The sequence below is a fragment of the Tenrec ecaudatus genome, chromosome 4, assembly GCF_050624435.1.
Source record: "Tenrec ecaudatus isolate mTenEca1 chromosome 4, mTenEca1.hap1, whole genome shotgun sequence".
Taxonomy (NCBI): domain Eukaryota; kingdom Metazoa; phylum Chordata; class Mammalia; order Afrosoricida; family Tenrecidae; genus Tenrec; species Tenrec ecaudatus.
Window position 1 is genome coordinate 182,559,640 of NC_134533.1, and position 20,229 is coordinate 182,579,868.

Genomic DNA, 20,229 nt, shown 5'->3' on the forward strand with positions numbered 1-20,229 from the left:
TTTGGAACGAAAGTTGATGTGAAATACCATCCTTGCTTATTTATTCCAGGGTCAATCACTAACTAAAGTTGTTATTTGCTTATTTAATTCATATAATAGGCACTTGTCTTGCTAACTTTAAACCAACTTCTTTTGAGTGGGGAAAAAATGCTTTTCCAACAAAATAATGATGGTTATCAAGCAGGTAATGCTTAGAAGCCAGTGGTTGAATTTTCATGATAGTTTATAAAGTGCTAAATAAACATGTAAGATGCTTGAGTAAGAAAAGATTAACCGAAAGAATTGTATACTCTTATGTAATGTGATTAAAGAACAAATGAATAGCCTATTGGTATTCAAGGAGATCCCTTGAATATTTCTAGTTTTACAATTTATTTTTATGGTGATCATTCAGTTCAGTACATCTATAACCCAACAGATGGACAAGAACGACAGCTATCAACATAAAAGCCACATAGCCCTTTTAATCCCTTATTGGCTAAAATAATAGTTTCTTTAGAATGACATTTTTTTACTATCCTGCTGGCAAAAGGAAACCAAATTCACAAGTAGAGGAAGGAATTACCTGTGTGTGAAACATAGGAAGCAGAAATAAACTGGAGAAATTGAAGACTTAAGTAGCTCAAGGATGAAAGTATGCATGTATAGGAACAACCTTACCCAGAAAGGCTCCTTGGCTAAACGTGGTGGTAAAGCAGCAGATTGTGACTTATGCACGCAGAGGCACAAAGAAGCAGGACACGCTGCTGCCTACACTTAGAGTAGGGGCAAGGGGAGGAGGAGAGGGGCGCTCAAAAAACTCGTAGATGAACTATTCTTCTTTCTTTCCATTTTTTGACAAACTTTTTCCATCCCCCTCAGGTACATGCGCAGCCTGAAAAGCTATGTTGAAGATTTTATTTTTGAATGGGAGGCATGAATAAATTATGCTACATAACCTAATTTGTCTAGGAGCTAGAGGAAATCTTTATTTACATAAGCAAATGTTCCAAGGAAACTGGAAGTGGCCCCTGTTAATTTTAAAATAATCATTTTCATTTGGGTCATTAAAAACTAGAATTAAAGTCCTATGTTTCAGGAAACACATCCGTACGGAAAGGCCAACAATGCAGCCCCTGTACTACCTGAAATCTCGGTTTCTGTACATGCTTTCCATTTCTTGGTTCTTTTTGCTCAGGGGGAAACATGGCTTCTTTATGTTTAAAATTTGAGCAGTTTTTTTAATTACTAAAGAGTAAAATATGGAACATGAGCATCTATAGGTCCGTTAGGGTCCCATTGCTTTAATGTAGCTTAAGTTCCTTATTTTTTTTAAAAAGGTTTTTTAATCTGTTTCATGCGTTCGGAAGCAAAGTTAAATCTTGCCCCAGTTTACGGCAATATTGAAAGTGGCTAGATATGGTGCAGAGCTAATGGGGAAAGAGCCTCTCTAAATTCACTTCTGAGGCCTTCACTGTGCTACAAATGGTCATTCAAGTTAATAAAGAAACCTTTTAGACTGAAAGGTCAGACTTTAAAGCCAGCAGGTCAAGGAACATCGTAATCCAAAAATTAGTATCAACGCATGGACTCTTCTAATCTGGGCTTTCTAGATCAGGCAGTACTACACATTTTAAGGTAACAAAGGACCAAACCAAAAATAAATCAACTTTGCCTCTGGTGACCCTAGAGGACTGTCCCCCATGAGTTTCTGGGACTGTAACTCTTACGAGAGTAGAAAGCCTCCCCTTCCTTGGAGTGGCTGGTGGGTTCAGACTGCTGGTCTTTCGGCAAGCAGCCCAATGGGGGCCCTTTACGGATAGAAGCATGTAAAGCAATCCGACGGACAGCTGAAGAGCATTTTCTATGTCCAACACAATTTACCCTGTACTATTCAGTAAGCCATGGCTGCCTAGCTACAGCGTGGTTCTAACCATTTTGCTATGGTGTCTAGTTATTAGTACCTTTGAAGGCTGTCCAGTGTTTTCTTTAAATTAGCCACTTTTGGTTTATATGATTGGCCAATAGCTTAAAGTGGGCAATAACCACTCTGAGGGGTGCTGGAATGATACGGGAGGCTGCAGAGCAGTGCCTACACTTGATCCTGGATGAAAGGCGATAGCACAAAAGTTTTTAATTGCCAGGAGGGCAGTCTTGTTGTCCTCCCTCTCTGGAAAGGAGGTGAGAGGGCAGTACATTTTGGAAGCTATAACTCACACAAAGGAGAATAATAAAAGATCCACTTGGGACTTTAAAATTCAGCATCACTGTTGGAGAACTGTGGTCCTGGGGGGAAACAAATGACTAAAAATTCAGAGTGATCAGGAAAACCATATCCCATTTCACTAATTACTGCAAGCATATTAATAAAGTTGGGACTTTGATATTTCAAAAATCAAATTTTATTTCCATAATTTTGGATAAAGCAAAAGCATTTCCTTGACTACAATAATTCAATTGACTGTACCTTCTGTAAATCTTAGAATCCCTGAATGCCATTTAAATATTTGCCTACATGCTTGTAGGAAGCTTCTGTAGCCTTTTCTTGGAAGGAATTCCAGTTCTTCTGAATTCTTCTCTTTCTTTCAGGTACTCCATTTTGCACTCTTCATAAAAGGCTGGATCCGTATAGCTATAAGAGGGGTGGGGAGGGGCAGAAAAAAACAAAACTCCCTTTAAAATGAATTGATAACATTTCAAGCTTTCAATATAACCTCACTCTAATCACAAAGCTCAATCTTTAAAATTAGACTTGAAGCATTGATTCATTGTAAACCACAGGCTACCCCAGTGAAAGAGGCACACGGGAGCAAAAGGCGTTGGGAAGCATACAAGTAAAATTCACATTACAAAATGTATACAAAACACTATGCTCAAGGTACAGTCCAGAACACCATGGAATTGTGGGAAAGGAATAGACGGAAACAAGCTGTATTTTGAAAGTCTAAGTAAATCCATGTAGAAGGCAGAGATGCAAAGTGCAAAGATGAGAGAAAACTGATCCGTAAAGAACTGCCAATGGGTACTTGCAACCGCACACTATGCTGGAATTGACATGGCTCAACGTATCAGGGTTCATTTATGCCATACTAAGAAATTTAAATCTACCTTGAAGAGAGGAGGCTGTAAACAGAGCAACTCTAAGATCAAGCTGACCGTAGGTGACAGAGAGGCTGCAAATCGGGCAACAGCATTGAGAGCAGGACGTCCAATAAACTGCAAGGATAAGGGCCTGGGCCAAGGAAGGGGCAGTAGGAAATGGAAAAGATGAAATGGATCTGAGGGAAATTTTAGGAAGCAAAATCAATAGGAAATAGCCAATTAGGGATACCAGACAAGAAAGAACTTTGTAATTTACAAAGACGCGATGTAGCAGGAAGAGAGAAGTCGAGTTCCGCGTGGGACCTGATGAGAGCCAGAGCAGTGCCTCAGCTACAGGGAGCAACAGAACCCCGGGCACAAAGTAAACTTGCTTAGACTTACGAATGGCACGAGAACCCAGGGATAGGTCAACATAAAAAGTAAGGTGAGTTAGAAAAGTGTGAAAGACAGGTAGACATGTTTGGGAAATGAGGAAAGAGCATTATCATGGAAGCCAGATAGAAAAGAATTTTAGGAAAGGGCTTTTAGAAGATTATTCCCATCCTTACAAGAAAAAAAAAAACAAGATAATCAATTCTTAGATATAGCAGAATACTGAAATTATTCTTGTCCAGACAGGTGGACAAGAGAACCGCTACCACATTGCGTGTATTATGATACTGGCTGCCATCGAGTCGGCTCCGACTGGTTTGTGCGACAGGAGGAGACATGGCGCAGCTCTGGGCCAGTCACACAACTACGTTTGAGCTCATGCTGCAGCCACTGTGCCAATGGACTTTGTTAAAGAGCTTCTTCTATTTTTGCTGTCTCTACCAACCACGATGCCCTTTCCCAGGGACTGGTCTCTCCTGACATGTCCAAAATATGTGAGACACAAGTCTTGCCATCCTTCTTTTGTTTGTTTGGCCATCCTGATTTCTAAGGAGCATCTTGGCTGTCCTTCTAGGGCAGTCCATGGTACTTTCAACATTCTTTGCCAGCACAATTCAAATGCATCAATTCTTTACTCTTATTTAATGTTCAACTTTTACATACATATGACGCAACTGAAAATAGCATTGCTGACTTGGGTCAGGTGCACCTTTAAGTAGCCTTGCTTTGCAATACTTTAAAGAGGTCTTGTGCAGACTTATCTAATGCAATGGGTCATTTGAGCTCTTCACTTCCATGAGCATTGATTGTGGATCCAAGCATGATGAAATCCTTGACAACTTCAATCTTTTATCCATTTATCATGATACCTATTGGTCCAGTTTTGAAGATTTGGGTTTTCTTTATATTAAGTTGTAATTCATATTGAAGGCTGCAATCTTCATCAGCAAGATGAACAACTGCTGGCATTAGATTATCTTGGAAAATAAAAATTCTTGGAGGGCCATTCTTAAGGGGCTTCCATATTTTTTAAAAGTCTTTCAGAGCTCCCTCAGCTTCTCATTGTGAATCAGAGAGAAATTTCCTTTGTCTCCTTGGCAGTGGGAGGAAAAAATAAAATATTTTGAAACAGCTCTGTTCTCAAAAATGGCCTTCCCTAAAGGGAAATTAAATGGTTATTTAAAGGCAGAAAAACACACAGTCTCAAAAGGCAAGGTAAACATCCAAACAAACCCCAAATACAGCAAAGATGTTATAATTGCCAGGACCCAAGATTTTAAAGATTAGGATTAACAGACTAAGGGGTACAATGACCAAGCACACAAAATGCAAGAAGATATGGGTAATGTAAGCAGAGAGAAAGAATCAGAAAGAAAGCTGATAAGTCAAAACCACTGGTATACTGATAAAACACCTGAGAAAAGAATGAGCTTCCCAAACTGAAAAGCCGAGAGAAGAGCAAAAGCACAGGATATCTGAGAACTCGGGGACACTTCTAAAACATGTATTATGAGAAAGAGGAGGAACAAGGAAAAATTCAAAGTAATAATGACTGAAATTTCCCCAAACTGACAACAAGGTCAAACTACAGAGAACACAAAGCATGATAAATACCCCAAATTCTACAACTAGAAAGATCATATTCAAACTGCAGGAAAAAATCAAATCTAGAAAGAAAACACCTAACCTACAAAGGAACAAGGAAAATAATAAAATCGGTTTTTAAACGAATAAGAGAGTAGAGTAAAAATTTAAAGTGTTGAAAGTAAAAAGCACACACCTAGAATTCTGTGTCTGTACTAAAATTCTTTTCAAAAGTGGAGCAGACAATAAAGCAAAACATAAGACTAAAGCTAATGAAGATGATGGTCTCGAATGAACAGTAACTAGAGACAAGTCTTAGATTCATCAACTTCATCTTGGAGCAAGGGCCAATCAAGAGAATGGCTTCCCAGGAGCCCTGCTGAGGGAGTTAAATTCAAGGCATCAAGTTGAGAGTTTTCCTTCAAGAACAAAGGATGATTGCAGGGGCTTATCAAAAAGTTTAAGGAAACGGAAAAGTGTACTGGTGAGGAAAAAAACAAGCAGGAAAGTTGCAGAGACAAACTTTTGCATTACAACAATGTATCTGCTCGTTTTTTTGGGGGGGAGTCGCATTCTTTGAAAATTTCTTTGGGAGATCCTAGCTCATCCACCCTGCAGCCTTCTTCTAGGCCCTTCACACTTTTGTTTTCTCCTTTTTAGTTCTCCCACCTCAAAGAATACTGCAAGAAACACGGTTTGAATCCCTTAAGGACACCAAACTGCTGCCTTGCTGTGATGTAAACTGAAGAGTGGGAATTCTTCAGGGAAGCATCAATAAGATGGAAGCATTCTTGCAGACGTGTGTAGACCTACACGGGAGTTTCACGTTTTGATGTGCTTGCTGGGCACAGATGTCTGTGATTCTGTCTTACCCTCATATTCAGATTTCAGGAAAAATGAGTTTATCTTTAATAACTCCATTTGTGTCCAGAAAATTTTCCATCCCTCTTTTTCCTTCCCCGCCTATCTTCCTTACAAAAAAAACCCCCACAAAAGCAGCCTCACTTCTCTGCCCATCTACACACACCTCAAAATGGACTAGAACCTATTTTCTCCTCCTGTTTCTAAAGAGATGATTAATATTTTTTATTCAGATAGCAAATAAAAGCTAACAAGTACAAATCTAAAGAAAAGTTAGTATACTGCACGCCTACTATTGCCAGGGCATGTGGTAAATATGTTTATATGCATTTCCTTACGATGTCTCCATGAGGTATAATGACTCCACTTTAAGGAACCTCCTGCCCAAGGTCACATGGCTGGCTGAACGTTAGCTGATCCAGCCGAGCCAGGCTGCCCTCTCTGCGATCCATGTTCCTGCCCACCACGTTCTAGTGAGAGAAGCACAGTAATGGCTTAGGACTGAGACGACGTAACTGACTGATATATGACAGGATTGTATATATGGATAACCATATTATTCCTTAAATATCACTTGGGACCTCTAGGGATTAAACTGGAAGAACACCAAGGTACAGAAGGAACTCTCACTCCTTAACAAAAGTCTTGACTCATAAATGATAGCCATAAATAAACAGGAGCCCTGGTGGCACTGTGGGCTAGACAAATTCAGCCGTTCGCGCCCACCAGATGAATCTTCTGCAGAGAGCTCCACTGGGAGAAATTAAATGTGTTTAGGAATAAACCCAATGGCAGTAGGTTAATGCTATCATTAGTGATGTGAATATTAAGCATGCTTTCTCATTTATAAATATACAGATGGGCTGAAATATTCTCGAAAGCTGCTCCTAATCTCAGCTTTCTAAAACAATCTGCAAGCTTGTGTATGCTGTTTGTTATTTAAAAAAAACACACAAGATTCAGAAAATCACTACTTTCCTTTTCATTTAATTCCCTAAAGGGCATCCTACTCTACTGACCAATATGCCTCCGAGGGTAAGAGAACACAGCAGAGAAGCAATTAGGGATTGCCACGATCACACAATGATCAAAGAATACTCACTCAAGTATTCAGCAATACCCTCTTCCTGTGTGACTGATAAAACAATACAGAAACCAGAAAGCATTCAAGGAATTGTGCGTAATTTAAAAGTCAAGGAATTAGAAGAAACTATCAGTGAATATGATAGATAAGAATTTTAATGTTAATTTGATTCCCTCCAAAAAATCCACTTTTACCTGATCTGCTGTCAGGTAAGTGTTGGCTTGCTAACTGCAAGCTGGCAGTTCTCCCTCTCAAAAATCCATAAGGTCACTAGGATTTGGAATTGATTTGTGGATTTAGTTTATTTATATTTATTGTGTTGGTTTAGTCTTTATTTCATTTACCTCAGCTTTCCCATGGGTTAAATTGCACTAATAAATCACAAAGTTGGAAAGGTCTTTTAGATTCTAAATGAGTATCTTTCCATGAAAAGAAAAGAAAAGCTCAGACGTGAGACCAATTACTAAAATGGGCAGAATTCTGCAACATCTCAATAAGTAAAAAAAAAAAACAAATAATCTACGGTAATTAAAAGGTGGGCAAAATACCTGAGTAGACAATCCACAAAGGACAACACTCCAGTAGCTCACAGCACATGAGGAAATGCTCATGATCACAGCCACCACCATATGCAAAAGGAAACAATGAGCTATCATCTTACTCCCCCAGCAAAAGCCAATTCAGAACAGAAAAAAAAACAGAACAGCCAATGCTGGAGAGGGCTCAGAGACTGGAACTTTTATACACTGCTGGGGGGCTCATCAGTATGAACAACCATTGTGGAAAGTGATCTGGTATCTAAAACAACTGGGAATAGAAATACCATACGAATCAGCAATAAGCTGGGCATATACTCCAAAGAAACAAGAGGCATGTGCTCTCCCATGTTCACTGTAGCACATTTCACAACAGGATGAAACTGGAAACAGCCCAATTGCCTCACAGTGGAAAAACTGGATAAAGGAAACTCCGGTACACACGCATATGGAATAAAGACAGCAATGAAATCAGGAAACACCTCATGACATGGAAGGACCTGAAACTACTATGGTCAGTGAAGTTATTCAATCACAAAAGGACAAAGATATATGAGTCCACTACTGCAAGGTAGACACTAAGTTGAAGGTTGGCCACTGCTCCCAGAGCATGTATCTTCTAATCCAGTCCCCCCCAAGCACGGAGCGAGGTAGGGAGCCTGCCTAGTGTCAATGAGACATGTGTAGCCTCCTCTCAATGTCCTGCCACAGAGGAGACGTCACACCAGCAGGGGTCCATCTTTCAAGATGTGGAGAGAGGGAGATTATTCAGTTGCTGCCATACAAAAGTATGCTAAAGTCATCGCAATCCAACAGACACTTCTACCTGAATGATAAGGAACTTCACTGGAAATTCAAGTCATTATGGGGGGGTGGGGGGACACATGTGTCTCAGAGAAGGCATTTATATCTCTGATGGTAGGAAAACGGAGAGAAGCAGTCTTCTCAGACAGGAAGAATGGCTCAACAATACTTATGTGGAGCCCAGGAGGAGAATATTCCTGGTGCTGGGTTCCTAATTGGGACACTTCTGATCTAGTTTCTTTGCAGCCCTTGCTGATCCAGTGAATGTGCCATAGACTACTGGGACATTAAACTGTTCTTTTGAATCACACCACATCTTTCAAAGGCCACACCAGAAGGCCTTGATGTAGAAATCCCACATAGTGAACTGCACTGTACTTCAAACTCACTTGCGGCCATTGGACTGAAGACTGAAACCCTCTAGTGTGAGAAGTAACAGATTGAATACTAGTCCAAGGACATGGCTCTGGTGGATATTGGACTTTGGTTCAAATCTGTTGCCTTGAGGTACCCAATGAATGGTGGCCAAGAACTACCAAATACTTAATATTTTAAATGCCCTCCTTGATCATTACGACATGTATTAATCTGGTAGGCATGGTTCTGCTGGTGTGAATGAATATTATCACCAACCCTCGCTATTTGTGTCGTCACTTAAGTATTAAGTAATTCTTGACTGCAACCCAGTCAAGAATTAATGAATTGCAGTTCATAGCTGGCCTACACTCATATAGCATCCTTTCCTCAACAGTGTTTTAAATTCTAAAGCACTGGCTAAACTAATGACACGATCAATGCGGAATGGTTACACAATACGCTGCTAACTGCAAGGTCAGCAATTGGAAACCACCAGCCAGCTCCACAGGGAAAAGTTGAGGTTTGATACTTCTGTGAAGATTTTCAGGCTCGGAAACTCGCAGTGGCAGTTCGACCCCTATGATGAGTCAGCACTGACTTGAAGGCATAAAAGGGGTGCTACAAAGATTATTGATAATGTTCTCTACACAAAATGACAATGATGTGTCAAAGGCGAATCAGAGACACATATAAGCCATAGATTCATGAATGGATTTGGGGGTTGCACTTAATTCTAGCTCTAATCTAAAAGCAATTAGTTCTTATGACATAGCCCTGCTTGATGCTCACCTCATGAAGAGATCACTGAAGATATGGATGCTATAGCAAAGTGTGGTGAAGAAAGTAGATGGTACTTGGCTATCAGAAATGAGTCTTAAAGGTTTTTCCAACCAGCCGCTACTTAAGTGAGACATCAACTAAGTCCACATGGAAGAAGCACACCAAGCTGTGTGATCTAAGGGTTATAAGTAATATATACTAAATAGGAAGGAGGGGATGATATCAGAACTTTATTGTGAACACTTGGTTTGTAGAAGGCTATGAATGACAGCGGACGTCCAAAATCCATTTGCAGGGTCTACACATGGATGAATCCTTCAGTGACCCCCCCTGACGATGGCTGAGGGGTGTGAACACCCTGCTATCAGACAGAGCATTCCACAGTCAATCAGGACAGATGTAGTTAGGTCGAATGTAATCGCTTATCATTTAGTCTTTCTTTGGACCCATTTGAAAGCTGTTCAGTTTAAAAAGATAAAGAGGGAAGGGGAAAGACACGTGGGTTAAACCCCTGGTGCACCTTCTCTGGCCATGCACCAGCGATAAGTAACCTTACTGTCATGTCGAACGCATTGGAAAGGAGACTGTTGCAGATGCAGTTAAGCTTGATTTTACCTCTGCTGTGATCCATTTAAATTTGTTCTGGCTTTTACTATTTTCTGCTTTCGTTAGGATTGGGGTTTTATCTTTTTCATTTCGGTGTTCGGCTTTGTTTGTTTGTTTTTTAATGTTTTTCTGTACATGAAATCCAGGATTAGTAAATCTACAGAGGGAGTAACTGGGTAAATGGTTCCTTGCGTACGGCTGGGGTCTGGGGGGCTAAGAACGAGGAGTAAAGGAGTGGAGAAAGCGTTCTACAACGCGTAACTCTGCAGGTTTATGTGTGCATGCCTCCGCAAAACACGGAGGCAAATACTTACTAGGCAGTTAGACAAGCTTTCAGGGTAGCGTTTTCTTTCCGGCATTTCACTACCATGAGGACACCAGAATCCTTGCAACATTTGGTAAAATCTGAAACAAAAAAAATTTTTGGAGGAAAATAAATACCACCACTGTTAAGTCGATCAATAAAATTACAATTCATTTAAATGCCTACTTTCTAGATTGTGTATGATTTCTAGAAAAGGCAGTCCAGTCCAGGCATGAGAGAATAAAAGGAGAAATCTGCTCCCAGTCACTGTTCAATCTCTGTATGTCTTCTGAGCACATATGGCAGCTCTTGGATCCCAGTCCAATGACACCCAGCACCCCTTTTCTTTGAGATAACCGTGCCACGGGACCTCACTGATAACAGGGCACTCGCTTCACCCTCAGCTCAGCTCTTAGAGGCCCCAGAAATTTAAATGGCTTTCTGTTACTTTTCTGTTCGCACGGTTTGTCTAGAGAATGACTGGACCTTTTGGTGGCCTGTCCGCTGAAGACGACACCAACTCAGAAAACACTGAAGTCACAGTCAACCAACAGCTGGCCCAGCTGCGATTCTTTCTTGTGTTTGTGTGTTTTTACTGAAACATAGTGCATATACATCTGTAAAAGGGAGCAAAAACATTATAAGCCAAAAATAATAAAAACAAAACCATGGAGATTTCTTAAGTGCAGCAACATTCATTCAGTGTGCTTTTCTGAGTCAACAGCAGAGCCATACTTGGAGGGACAAGTGGCAGAACAGCAGGGGAATGAACAAGAATGAGAATAAAGGACACGGAAATGACTTTAAACAATTTTACTGTGAATGACATGGAATAGTCCCCTCAAGGGCATGCATGGTTAGCGTCCTTTAGCCCTTTGCTCACTAGTCTCCACACTTGTTATCATTTCTTCTAAGATCCCACGTTCAGCTTGTTAGAGTGTTACAAATTGAACTGTGTCCCTGTCACTTCTAAGTAAAAAAAATGTATATGGGATAGACACCAAGTTAAGGATTGTCCATAGGTCAAGGAATGGCCAGAAATCACAGTCTGTGCAGAGCTACCAACAACAGAGGAACCGGCAGGCCAAGACCCTAACTTAACACGTTTAGCCTTCAGAAATATGAGAAGATCAACTTCTACTTTTTTTCAAAGCCACTTGTGTATGGCGGTTGTGCTACAGCAGCACTAGGTAATAGGACAGATGGATCCTAATCAGGTATCGCCATTCTTCCCACTGTGAGATAAACTGGACCCACAGGCGAAATCATCCCAAGGGAATTTCCTTTGCACTCCTCCTTAAGGACACGCTGTAACTCAAAAAGGCAGTACAGTCTTAGAGTCAGCTCTTTATCGAGTGAGACAGTGGGTAGAGGCCACAAGGCTATCAGAGTTCATTAACATTCTCTCGGAAATGCAAATTTATTCATGCACATTAAAGTTTTTATGTATATATGAGAATTATGATCTCAAGTGAAAATTAGGGCAGGGGTAATATTCAAAAGTGGTATGAGCATAAAAATAATCCAAAATTGGCTATATCTGGTTAAAGCCTTCTTTAAGAAAAGCGTCATGCTCAGCAGTGTGAGGAAGGATGGACTGATTTCTCTGGTGATCTCGCTCTCCTACAGTAAGACGACTTTGCTCAGTGTCTAGAAGAGAACAATTCCCCATCAAATCCCCCAGTCAGTTTTCTGGAAAATACACATTTAATGGCCATTATCAAAAGTTCACTTTCTGAACTAACAAGTACAATCGCTTTACTCGAGAAAATTAACAACAGATTTCGTAGGCATTGTCTTGTTGGAAGATTATTTCTTGTAAAATAAAAATACCCATAACAAAAAGTTGCAGGGAGGTGGCACTTAAAGGGACTGACGACAATAAAGACACGGTCTGTATGTTTTCGCACTTGTCCGAATCTCTTCGGGAGTGGGTGGGATTGGCCTCAAGCCTCACGCTGTTTGTAAGGCTTTTGTCACTTGTTTAGCAACGAGATCTTTCTTTCATACCACATTAGCATACATTCATATACAAGCGATGTCGCTAATATTGTCACCTGATTCTGAAATGGTATTGGGAAACAAATCCCGATTAGACTGCTTCTATCTCTCAATATCAAGCTAACCGTTGAGTGCACACCATAGTCCCTTTCTAAATGCTTGTATTGCAATAAAGATGATGAAAAGTAAATTTTCATTTATCTATGTATATCTTATCACAATGCAACTAAGTATCAATAAACAGTGAGAATAACAGAATGTAGCGAGATTGTTAAAGGTATTTAAAGACAGCAAGGAAGAATTTTCATTAAAATTTCAAGAACATGAGGAAAACACCAAAAACAGAAAAAAATTCACAATTCAGCATAATGAAAAACTTTTGTGTATCAAGAAACTTTATCAAGAATGAAAAAGGATAACTCACAAAAAGGAAAAAATACATGGAAATGCCAGTATTTAATGCTGCCCCTGGGCTGTCAGGCCATAGTACTGTAGTGGCTGCTTGCTTAACCCAATGCTGGAAATTATGCCCCAATTATTTCAAATAGCAGCAGGGCCACTACTTTCAGCTGGGCTTTCAAAATAAGTACAGATTAGAAAGAAGAAATAAACTGTCCACTTCTGAGGGTCAGACACTGAAAACTTTATGACGGCGCGGAAACATTGTCGGAGTCGTGCCAGAAGATGAGCCCCGCCTGCTGGAAAACCGAAGCTAAACTCACGGCACGAAGCCAATGCCAACTCACAGTGACCCTGTAAGCCCGGGCAGAACTGCCCCTGTGGGCTTCTGAGACTGTGATTCTGTATGGGAGTAGAAAGCCCCATCTTTCTCCCTTGGAGCAGCTGGTGGCTTCAAACTGCTGACCTTTTGGACCAGAGTCCGATGTAAAACCACTAGGCCTCATGTTGGAAAGCTCTCAAAATGTGACCGGGGAAGTGCTCTCCTCAAAATAAAGTCAAGCTTAAGGATGTACACGAAGTAAAGCTTTCCTGATCTTCCTCTGACGTGGCCACTCAAAATGAAGATAAATAGCTGCAAATATCCATCAATAATCAGAATGTGGGATGTACAGAGTGTGACTTTATGAAGACTAGAAATCCCCCAAAGTGAAGTGGAAAACATAAAGACTGATCTCCTGGGGACTAGTGAGTGGACTCGACTAGTATTGGCCATTGTGAGTCAGACAATCATATGCTCTATGCGAAGAGTGACAAATTAAAGAGGAATAATATCACATTCACTGTCAAAAACATTTAAAGCTCCATCACGAAGTTCAATGCTTTCTGTGATAGGATACTATCGATATGAATACAAAAAAGTCTAGTTAGTACAACTATATAATTCAAATTTATGCATCAACTACTGAAAATAGTGATGAAAAAATTGAAAATTCTAGCAACTTGTTCAGTCTGAAGTTGATCAAACATGCATTCACATTGTATTGATAATTACTGGTGAGTAGAATACAAAAGTCGGCCTTAGTGATATTTCCTTAAACAGGGTCTTAAAGGATTGAAAGTAACCAAGCGGCCATCTAGCCCAGAAGCAACAATGCCCACATGGAAGCAGCACACCAACATGTGTGATCATGAAGGGCGGAGGGAACCAGGTTTCAAGCACCAAAGGGGGGGGATATAATATCATCGTGAATGAGGGGAGTGTGTAATGGGGACCCAATGCCCATCTGTAGACAACCGGACATCCCTTGCAGAGGGGTAGTGGGGACATGTCACTCAGGGTTCAGTGTAGCAATAATGAAACTCACAGCCTTCCTCTAGTTCTTAAATGTTTCCTCCCTCAACTATCATGATCCCAATTCTACCTTGCAAACCTGGTTAGAACAGAGGATGCACAGCGGTACAGATGGGAACTGGAAACACAGGGAATCAAGGACAGATGAGTTCCTCAGGACCAGCGGTGAGAGTGGCGATACCGGGAGGGAAGGGTGGGTAGAAAGGGGGAACCAATCACAAGGATCTACATATATAACCTCCTCCCTAGGGGATGGGCAACAGAAAAGCGAGTGAAGGGAGACACTGGGCAGTGTAAGATAAGATAAAATAATAATTTATAAATTATCAAGGATTCATGGAGGGGGGGAGTGGGGAGGTAAAAACAAAAACTAAAAAAAGCCCAGCTAAGTATTTGTCAATGTCTTTCCTAAGATTACACAAAGCAAAGATATAGTTAGATACCAGTATGATTCAGATTTTTAACAGAAAACCTATATGCAATTTCTGTGTAATAGGATAGCATCTTCTTAGTGCTCTCACCTTTAACGTTGGACCCTCAATTTAATTTAAATGAAAGACATTTAGTAATTCCCATTTATGAAAGACAGGAAGTAGGATAGATATAAAAATATCCTTCTGTTCATAAGTACCCAACTACTTAGATAAGAAGGAAAAAGATGTGTATAATATAGAAGATCTTTAGATCTGTTACTGAATCACAAAAGGTTTTAAAAATAGATGCCTGAAAATATTTTAGGGCGGAACTCGTTAAGTACCAATTTTTAGTAAAACTTCCTATAAACACCAGCATTTTAAATTGGTAGTACACAATAACATAAAATCAATCTCACTTTTCATGAAAAGTTATCTAGACCAATGCGCAAGTGCTGTTCGGTCTCAGGAATCCCATCCCTTGGGGAAGCAGTGAAGGACAAAGTTCCTAAGACTACAGAGGGCAGGCTCAGTGCTGAGCGCACCAGCTTCAAAGCAGCGGGGACAGTCTGAGCCAGGGCACAGACAGTGAAGACAGCAGTTTGTCTTCCGCTCTCTAAGAAGTATTTGGCCAAAGGTAACCAAGCCACAAGGACAGAGAGCACACCGCAGCGTATAAGGAAAAGGAATGAACAGTATTTCATGAAGTTGATGAACAGTTCTAACTGGATGTACGTTAGTTCATAAGAAGCAGTGGTGAAATTGAGGATCTTTGAAAATGTGTGTCAGTGATTCCAGTAGTGAATTTTGGGAAGAATTCAACTCAATCTACAAAGTCAAATATCATAGAAATCCCCATAATCAAGCTACCTCTCCCCAAACTCCCCCTGCTCCCTCCCAGTGTCTCAATTTGCCTTCCTGATTCACCCACCAGCAGCTGCCTAAGTGTGGAGGGGCTTCTGGAGAGCATCTGGCCTATGGCCTTGAGTAGGACTGAGCTGAGCAGCTTCCTTGAAATAAATTTCCTTCCTGAGATACCATTCTTTCTTTTATACATATCTCATTAATTTTGTTTCCCCTGAAAACCCAGCCTAATACAAGACGCCACCCTGTGAGACAGCAGAGAGAGATCACCACGCCATGCTGTTGCTGGACTATTGAAGAAGACATCCTTTTCTACCTAACTTTTAATTACAAAAGACAAAAAAAGATCACAGTCCAGCCTTTGTGACAGCAATGACAATAATAACGTGTAATTTTTGTGGCTCTGTGTGCCATATTTCATATATAATTAACTGAGTCAATAAATTAAAATATCTAATTTTTGTCACCTTTCACTTTAGTCCTTATCCAGAAACTCATAAAAAAATCCATTCATTCAACAAAAATTTTAAAAGAACTACGTGCCATAGAGTTGACTCAAATCCAGTGAGCCTACCTGACAGAAAAGACCTTTCCCCAGGGGTTTCCTGGGCTGTCACATTTATAGGAGCAGATCTCCTACAGAGCTGTCCTCAAGCTCGAGCCACTGACCTTTCAGTTCGCAGCCCAGAGTGCGTAACTGTCGCGCCACCAGAGTTCCTTGTGTACAACGTACTCCTTACTGTGTGCATGAGGCTGTGTGAGGTTCTAGGGCTTTCACACTGAGAGACACAGAGAGGGGCCCTGTCAAGAGAGAGCCAACAATAATCCGGGTGCAGGCATCGGAATTCGACACCTGTTTCGATAGTGAAAGGACAGAGGAGACCCAGAATTAGAACGCCAAGGAATTTCCCTAGAAGTGCTTTCAGTTCAGATGAACACTGTATGGGTTAGCCCAAGATGAGGAGAAAAGATGATCTAGATAAAGGGAATGATGGGCTTCAAAGCGAACAGGCAGGAAATAGAGTAATTCAAACGGCTAAATCATCTGTGCTTAGATGGCTGTGTGTTCGGCGGATGGGAGTCAGAAGAAAGACATGTGCCAAGGATGACCTGGGTGGACATAGTTAGGCTTTGTCCTCAAAGCAATGGAAATCTCCAGAAAGTTTTTAAACAGGTGAATGGCATAATCACTTGCTGATGCAAAGCATGAGAGAGCAAGAAAGGCCAAGTGAAAGTAATAGGCAAACTGGCTGGGGAGTTAGTACGATAATCCACGCAAGAGACCAGAGGGGCTAAAATGCTAAGCTCGGAGAAGGGAGAAGCGTGGATGAATATAGTCGCAACTTGAGACAACTGAAAGCGCTTGGGATGTGACTGGTTGGGAAGTTAACAGATAACTCCTAAATGCCTTGCTGCAGCCCTGGTGGTGTGATGCGTTCCAAGATGGGCTGAGATTGCATGGTTGACAGTTCAAAACCAGCAGCTCCACGGGATGTGGGGGAAAGACTATGCTTTCTACTCCTGTAAACAGTTGCAGTCTCAGAAACCCACAGGGGTCACCGTGAGTCAGCACTGACCCAATGGCATGGAGAGAAATTTCTTGCTGAGTATGATGGCATTATTTGATGATTTAAAAACACACTGGAAAAAGAATAGCAGATAATTTCTGGCTCTTTTTTGGTGGCATCCAGGGGAGGAAGATGGCATAAAACGATGACAAGCTTTGGGTGTATTGCAATGGTCGAGTAGAGCTGTCAAGGTTAACAGTTCGATGGGTCAGACAGTTAACAATAACGAAATGAGGTCTTGGACAAATACCGAGGACAGAGTTATTTTCCATGTAGGGAGAAAGGAGACTTGAAAGACAAGTCAGAAGATGACACTGGCCCGAAAAGTTAAAGGAACCCACACAAGCTGCTTACCCATTAGTATACACTCTGGAGCCACTGGATCCAGTTTTAGCTTTTCGGTTTCTTTTGAACAGCTTTAACTAGTGTAAGGATGATTCTCTGACTTTTATGAGGATATGCTAACATGCACTGCTATAAAATCATAGAAACCTGCATTAAACAAAAAGCTCAACATGGGTAGCTCTGCAGTGTGCCAGCCCCCAGCCGGCTCTGTGTAGTTCTGAAGACACTGTTTCCATCTGCTACCCTTCCTCGAAGAGTCCTGTGCTCTTTGAGCTTTATCCTGTCAAAATGACAAGATCGTCATCCTCAAGAGATTCAAATCATGCTTCATTTGAATATTCTCTGAGTTTCAAAGAGAAAAAAAGTGAAGGGACAATATCAGGGCTGTAGGATGGGTGTGGTAAACCGCAGGGCGGCCCTGGCTGCTCTTGATGAATGAACAGCTCCATTAGCATAACGGGAAAATGTCTTTCTCGGCGCAACTTTGCCGACCAATGCAGTTTTCAATTTTCTCCAAGTTTCTAAATAAGCCCCTGTGGCTGTTTGTGTCCTTCAAGGGAAGGCGGCCCGCTGGAAGTCAACAGAGCAGTCACCAGCGCCTTCTGAGCTGCCCTCCCGGCTCAGCAGATTCCCTCCCAAGTTACTGATTCAGCCTTATCCGCGGACTGTACTGGTGTATCCACGGTTCGTCCTCGGTTACAAGGTGTTCCACAGATCCGTTCTTTGTAGAGTTTGGGAAGGCACTCTCACAAGGCTGAGGTTCCTGCTGGTGCTGGAAGAGGAGCACTGGATTGCCAAGGCCAGGGTCTCAGGAGCTCAACCCACCACCACCCTGCAAACTGCTGCTCCCACACAACCTTCGTCTTGGAAACCCTACAGAGTCAGAATGAGTCACATTGACTGCATGGCGGGTTCAGCGTGTCTGAACGAGACTAAGGTAAGGTGTATTCTTGAAAGTGCTTGCCTGCAGCTATCTGCTGATCGCAACCAGAAATTCAAACCCGTGCATGTATGAATCGGAAGTCTAGTAGCAAAACTTCATGACTTACCCTCAGCGTCTTCCTTATGTCACCTCTCCTCTCCCCCCCCCCCAAACCCAGGAACTTTACGCTACTTCTCCTGTAATAAAACTCGCCCCATCTTACAATAACCATATAGGTTCCTTAGATGATTCTTTATAAGACTAAGATAAATTATAGAGTCTTGATGATCTTGTTTCTCCACTCTTGAAACATTTTATTATTCTTTCTAGGGATTATATCAGCATGATTCATCCATTATTTCCAATTATGATAAAAATGGCTAAAATAGAGAATGAGGAAATCATCTAGAAGGATGATGGAGCAAGGAAATAAACCTCCAACGATGTTCTTGCTGCACTGACCAATGTATTGATATCATCTTGAATGAACATACAGACGTCTAGAGGCATCATTTTTGTAGTCTTTTTTTTAAATCATTTTATTGGGGGCTCATATAATTCTTATCACAATCCATACATACATCCATTGTGTCAAGAACATATGTACATTTGTTGCCATCATCATTCTCAAAACATTTGCCTTCTACTTGAGCCCTCAATATCTGCTGCTCATTTTCCCCCCGCTCCTCACTTCCCCCTACCCCATGAACCCTTCATCATTCATATATTATTATTTTGTCATATATTACACAGTCTGTCGTCACCCCCCACCCTCCTCTCAGGCTTCCCTCCCCAAGGGATAAGGCTATATATAGATTCCTGCATTCAGTCTTTTTTTTTTAAAGAGATTCTTTCCCCCATTTTTTGCCTGTGCTAGGCAGAATGAAGGCCAACAAAGATGTCCAGTACCTAATCCATGTTACTGTAAATGTTAAATTACACAGCAAAGAGGAATTAAGGCTGCTGAAAGAATTAATGTTGGGTATCAGCTGACCTGACAATGAGATTATCCTGGATTATCTGGGTGGGTCCAGTATCATCACAGGCTGTTAAAGAGAACAAAACCAAACACTAAGCCAAGAGGCCACGGAGTACATTCCAGTTTGTGGGAACCCCAAAGAATGATACAGAACGGCGGAAGAAAGAGATGGGGGATGGTGAGAGAAGAGTCAGAGTGATGCTATGATGGTTGGGGGTCACCACAACATGAGGAACTCTATTAAAGGGGAGCGGCATTAGGAAGGTTGAAAACCACTGCTCTAGATGCTGGAAAAGGCAAGCAGCAAATTATTATTAAAATCTTCAGAAAGGAATGCAGTTTTACCAAACACCACCTTCATTTTAGCCCAGTGCCGTCCTCTTCAGAGTTGTACTGAAAGCTGTTATACTTTACAGAATGGAAAGAAGAAATTTGACCATAATAAAATCCTCTCTAATTATTAGATGTATTATAATACACATGCAAAGAAACTGATAGCAGTTTCTTTGTAAAATCAGCCGTGTGTGTGTGTGTGTGTGTGTGTGTGTGTGTGTAAAATCACAGACTATGTACCTTCAGACGACAATACTCTGGATCAGTATTTCCCAAAGTGGAGGTATCACTCCATGGAATGCCCCAGGGGGCTGCAAACGCAGATACCTGCATTTTACTCAGGATTATAGACAAAGTTTTTAACTGTGAGAAGGCAGCAGCCCATATGTTTAGAACTCTATGTTCTAGATAAATTTCCTCAAAATCAGAACTGACAAGTGACTAATGTATTTCTAAGGATTAAAATGTAATTGAATATTTCACCCCGCCTTTCAACAGGAAAGCCTTATCGAGCTGTATCTTACAACATGAGCCTGTACTCCCCCATTTGTTAAAAGGATACATGATAGTAGTCTTCTATCTTTCATGTCTCAGCACTGAAAATACCTCTAATAAACGCTAAAGGTAAGTCTGTATACAAAGATAATCAGAAGAAAGTTGTAGAGCTAAGTAAAAAATGAAA

The 20,229-nt window shown here is 41.1% G+C and overlaps 1 protein-coding gene across 2 annotated transcripts in view; it reads right to left on the bottom strand.

Moving 5' to 3' along the window:
- Positions 1-2,358: 2,358 nt before the first annotated feature.
- The window catches only part of CMC1 (C-X9-C motif containing 1), an 81,926-nt gene continuing 64,055 nt past the window's right edge, over positions 2,359-20,229 (bottom strand). For both annotated transcript variants that reach the window (XM_075547124.1, XM_075547123.1), the window contains 2 exons: positions 10,380-10,470; positions 2,359-2,611 (listed from right to left, as the gene is read on the bottom strand). In XM_075547124.1, the coding sequence (XP_075403239.1) occupies positions 2,491-2,611; positions 10,380-10,470 (212 nt within the window). In that variant the 3' untranslated portion in view covers positions 2,359-2,490. The remainder of the gene's footprint in view (positions 2,612-10,379; positions 10,471-20,229) is intronic.